We start from the raw sequence: 5,464 nt of genomic DNA, 5'->3' as shown, positions 1-5,464 counted from the left end.
ATTCAATCTAATCGAACTCGATTAAGTTAGTGTCCATGTCCTCGACATGCCGGCCCGCCTGCACCGGTGCGAGGTGAAGCAGCTCTTGCAGCTTTTCCAATGTCAGCACAGCCCGGTTGAAAAGGTTGCGGATGCGTTGTTGAACGGGGTGGCTGTCGTCATACGCCTGCTTCCTGGATTTCTTTACCACGCGGCTGGGGAGTGTGGTTCGTCCACTGCGGCCTGACTTATGCCCATCCTCGCGGCGATTGCGTTCAGGGACCAGCGGCGTAGAGCGGTGCAACAGCGTATGGTGCGCCTTCCCACATTGATGGCAGCGGTCTGCTGAGTTGCACGCACCTGTGATGTGCGATGTTGCCAAACAGTTGATGCAGTATTTGTGCACTCGCGCGGACTCGTACCGCTCCTCGGGCGTCATGGCCTTAAACGCATGGCAAAACCTCAGTGAGTGATAGCGGCAGCACAGACGGCATTGATTTAGCTCCATCGTGTATCTGTTCATCTACGAAGAAAAAGTGCAAAATTTAATTAGTCACATGTCAGTGTACAGTGAACAGGGGTTATAGAGTTAGCTGGAGTGTGATAGTTTTAAGAGGCAATTAAAAACGAGGGAGGAATATACTACGAAGGGGGCAGTACGCATAGTTTTGTGACGTTGCGAGTGACTATGCCGGCTTGTGTGCGAACATCCACTACTCGTACATTTTGGTCAGCACCCGAATGGAGTTTGGTGACTCGGCCAAGGCGCCACTCATTTGGGGGCAAGAGATCGTCTTTGATGACCACCAAATCTCCTTCGCTAATATTGAGCTGCGGGTGTTTCCATTTGTATCTCTTGTGCAGTTCTTGCAAGTACTCGGTTTTCCAACGTGAGCTGAACTGCTGATGGAGAACTTTCAATTTTTGCCATTTTGTAGTGAGAGATACATTTTCGCCATTCGGTTCGGGTAGGGAAACCAAGGGGGCGCCGCGCAGAAAATGACCCGGCGTTAAGGCTAGTAAGTCGCTTGGGTCTTGTGACATGGGGGAGAGAGGGCGCGAGTTAAGTACTGCCTCGATCCGAATGAGGAGAGTGGTGAATTCCTCAAAAGTGAATTTGTGGTTTCCAGCGACTTTGGTGAAGTGGGTTTTAAAACTTTTTACGGCGGCTTCCCACAGACCGCCCATGTGAGGGGCATATGGCGGAATGAATTGCCAAGAGAGTCCCTGTACCGCATATCGCTCTGCAACATCAGAAGCTGCCTCCTTGAGGAATAGGACGAAATCGCGCTGGATAGCCCGCTGTGCTCCGATAAACGTCTTCCCATTGTCCGACATAATTTTGTTTGGCAGTCCGCGGCGACCGACGAATCGAGTGAATGCAGCTCTGAACGCTTCGGTGGTCAAATCTGTGCAGGACTCTAAATGGACAGCCTTGGTGGAGAAGCATACGAATACGCAAACATAAGCTTTTGTGTGGGACGCTCGTCGAAGGGGGGATGTCTTTACCATAAATGGCCCAGCGAAGTCGACACCAGTTGTGTGAAATGGCACAGAGTAAGTTGCACGCTCAGGGGGCAGTGCTGCCATTATTTGTGATCGCATTCGCTGTTTATAAATGGTGCAAGTCTTGCACTGAAAGATGCACCTTTTCAGTTTTTGTTTGAGTCTGGGAATATAATACTCTTGCTGCACCATGCGAACCATTAACTGTTTTTCAGCGTGAAGCAAGGTTTTATGCAGAAAATCTAGCAGCAAGGAGCAGAACTTGGAGCTATCTGGGATGATTATGGGGTGTCGTTCATTGTAGCTTAGCGCGGCCTGAGCTAGACGACCATTTACTCGCATGATCCCCGCTTTGTCCAGCATAGGGTTTAGGGTGAGTAGTGAACTTTTTGTCAATTGGTTTTGAAGCCTCCAACGCCTGAATTTCTTCTACAAAATGGTTGCGCTGAGTGATTGCGATCAATTTCATTTTTGCATGATTTATCTCTTCCTGTGTAAGAGCTAACGTGGTGGGAATTGGGTATTTTTGCGAGTTGCGGATAAAACGATACAAAAGGGCAATAACTCTTAAGGCTCGTGAAAATGAGGAGAATCGATCAAGGATATATGTACATTCTAAGGTGTGGAGGGATTCTATCGGTCTCTTTTCAGGAGGGGCTAGATTGGAAGGTGCGCCTTTGGGCCAGGAAGTAGCTGGTTTGGAGAGCCACTCTGGCCCATTCCACCATAAGCAACATTCAGCTAGATCTTGAGGTTTGCACCCACGGGTGCCTAAGTCTGCTGGGTTGGCACCACTTGGTACGTGGCGCCATGGGGTGTTGCTGACGTTGTGGATAATTTGAGTGATTCGGTTGGCCACATATGTTTTCCATGTATGTGGTGGTTTTTCAAGCCAAGCTAACACAATCGCGGAGTCTGACCAGAGTGTCAATTCGTGCGGTGGCAGATTCAGTTGGGATCGGATATGGTAGATAAGTTTTGATAACAACACGGCGCCGCAGAGTTCTAAACGTGGCAGGCTTACCGTTTGCAAGGGTGCAACTTTAGTTTTTGCCACAAAAAGATGGGTTGTGAAGGAGTTCTCTTCGTGTTGCACTCTAATATAAACACAAGCACAGAACGCTTTTTCGGAGGCGTCAGCGAAACCGTGCAGCTGTATGCGTTTATCTGGGGAGAATTGTACCCATCGGGGTATGTTGATGGAGCTTATGGCTTGAAGGTCCTCGCGAAAAGTGTTCCACTTATGGAAAGCTGTGGGCTTAACGTGTTCGTCCCAGTCAGTTCCTTCTAACCATAGTTGTTGGAGGAGAATTTTAGCAAGTATCATTATTGGCGATAGCCATCCTGCCGGGTCGAAAAGTTTCGCCACCGCTGACAGTATCTGACGTTTTGTGCTCGACTTAGAGGCGGGTAGGGGGTCATAAGAGTAGGAGAAGGAGTCAGTTAGTGCGTTCCATCTTATTCCAAGTGTTTTTGTAGAGCTTGTGTCCTGGAATTTAAGAAACTCAGCATCTAAGACATCGGTATCTGGGATTAATTCAAGGATTTTAGGGTGATTTGCTGTAATTTTTTTCAGTGGAAAGCCTGCTGATTTTAGAGTTTCGATAGTTTGGGTCATAGAGTTGAGAGTGGACTGTATATTGTGTCCGCCAGAGAGTACATCATCTACATATGTTTCGTGCAGTATGATGTTCTTGGCGAGGGGGTATTTCTCTTGACAATCGTGAGCTAATTGGTGGAGCGTGCGAATTGCCAGATATGGGGCGCAGTTAACCCCGAAAGTGACGGTTTTTAACCTAAAATCTTCGATTGGCAGGTGAGGGGCTTTCCTAAAGAGAATCCTTTGGAAATTTTGATCTTCTTCATGAACCAGTATTTGGCGATACATTTTCTCTATGTCGCCATTGAAAACGAATTTATAAAGACGCCATTTGAGGATAATGGACGTCAAGTCGTTTTGGAGTATTGGGCCTGTATAAAGAACATCATTCAGGGAGTTTCCTGAATGTGATGTCTTAGATGCGTTAAAGACGACACGCACTTTTGTCGTTTTGCTGTCGGGCTTTAAGACAGCATGATGGGGTAAATAAAATGAAAAATATTTTCCGTTTTTTATTACTTCAAGGGGTGAAGCCTGCTCCATGTGATTCATTTTTAAGTACTCATTCAGCACCTCTGAGTACTTGTCGCGCAATTCCGGCCTTTTCTCCAGAGTCCTTTCGATGCTTATGTATTGTTGCTGTGCTGCTGGGCGGGAGTTACCTAAGGCAAGCGCGTCCGGGAATTCTGGTTTGAAGGGAAGTTTTACCACGTATCGTCCATCCTCTCGTCTGGTGGTCGTGGTCTTGTAAAGTTCCTCGCAGAAATCGTCTTCTGCTGATTTGGGTTGAGCGGTTTCTATCTCCTCCTGTTCCCAAAACCTTTTGAGCAGCGTGCTGAGTTCGGGTTCTGTTGCCTCTGTGACTCGGGTGGAGAACGTCGAGATATGTTCTCTGACTGGACCGCTGAGTATCCATCCGAATATTGTGTTTTGGGCTAATAAGGTGCCATGGATGTTGTGTTGTAGCCCTTCCAGGAGTATTTGGGGACTTATGTCGCTGCCTATCACCATATCGATTTTCGCTGGTGTAAAACAGTTAGGGTCAGCAAGCTGGAGGGAGCGTAATTCGTCTATATTAACATTTGAGGCTTTGAATGTGGGCAGAAAGTGGGTGAGCTGAGGGAGGATGATTGCGTTTGCGGTGATTTTCTGGCCCAAATCAGATGAACATAGCGTTATTTCGCAAATTTTGTTCGAATTTTGTACTACCATTCCTCCCATTCCAGAGATTTGGTAGTGAGTTTCTCTAGTGGGTAGGCCAAGGAGTTTTTGAATTCGTGACGCCACAAAGGTCTTCTGTGACCCTTGATCTACTAGAGCACGAATTTTATGATATTCTCCTGCGAAGTATATTGGGACTATTGCTGTGGGGAGTAGGGTTGTTGCGCTGCTACTTGAAAAATGGGAAGAAACCTTTTGAGCATTACTGTCAGATTGGCTTTTTATAAGTGCCCTTTTAGCAGCCTGCTCGGATGTCGAAGGCTGTTCTTGGTCTATTCTATTTTGGGTCGATGTTTGCGCTACGGTTCTTTGAGGTCTTGGGTTGGCCCTAGACGATTGGGATGGTGGCTGGAAATGGAGGAGAGAGTGATGTCTTTTTTGGCAGTATACGCGTAGGAACTTGCTCTGACAATCACTTTTGAGGTGGGAGTACGAGAGGCAATTCTCACAATATTTATTGTCTCTCACGAACTTGAGGCGCTCGGTTACAGAAAGCGCTTTGAACTTCACGCATGTTTTCATGAGGTGGTTAGAATTACATAACTTGCATGATACTTGCTGATTTAGTTCAGTGTGGAAATTATGGGTCCTATTTTTATTGAAGAAAGTTGAGTTCTGATTTATTGCTTTGGGAGTGAAACTCGGCAGAGGTGTTCTGGCTTTGCCAGGGCGGTAAGTGCTGAGTCTCTCTACAACTTCATACCGGGTTGTTAAGAACTCATTCATATCAGCCCACAACGGCAGTTCCTTTCGAGAACTCAGCGACTGTTCCCACAAAGAAAGGGTTTCACTGGGCAGTTTTGACGAGCAAATATACACAAGGATGGGGTCCCAGTCAGAGGTTGGGATTCCTTGTGCTGCCAAAGTGGATAAACAGTTGTTTATCGTGGTTTGGAGTTTCTGAATCTGCTCACCGTTCTCTGAATAAATCGATTGGAGATTGAAAAGTGTTTTTAATTGGTTATCGACCAATATTCTGCGGTTTTCATACCGCGCTTTCAGTGCATCCCAGGCTAATTGAAAGCTTTCGTCAGTCAGCGGGTATTGTTTAACTAATTGCCCTGCCTGGCCTCTAGTTTTTTGGCGCAAATGGTAGAGTTTCTGGGCTGGTGTTAGCTTGGGGTGATTTCCATAGACTGCCGTGAACATATCCCTAAA

The 5,464-nt window shown here is 46.8% G+C and overlaps 1 protein-coding gene across 1 annotated transcript in view; it reads right to left on the bottom strand.

The window, feature by feature from the left end:
* Position 1: 1 nt before the first annotated feature.
* Positions 2–5,464, bottom strand: part of LOC118749779 — a 15,778-nt gene continuing 10,315 nt past the window's right edge. The window contains exon 2 of the mRNA XM_036484556.1: positions 2–3,382. Coding sequence (XP_036340449.1) covers positions 1,781–3,373 — 1,593 coding nt within the window. The 5' untranslated portion in view covers positions 3,374–3,382 and the 3' untranslated portion in view covers positions 2–1,780. The remainder of the gene's footprint in view (positions 3,383–5,464) is intronic.

This window comes from Rhagoletis pomonella, unplaced genomic scaffold, assembly GCF_013731165.1.
Source record: "Rhagoletis pomonella isolate Grant_MI unplaced genomic scaffold, Rhpom_1.0 Rhpom_scaffold_00046, whole genome shotgun sequence".
Taxonomy (NCBI): Eukaryota; Metazoa; Arthropoda; class Insecta; order Diptera; family Tephritidae; genus Rhagoletis; species Rhagoletis pomonella.
Note: the sequence above shows the minus strand (reverse complement) of the source record. Positions and strands in the feature narration are given on the sequence as shown.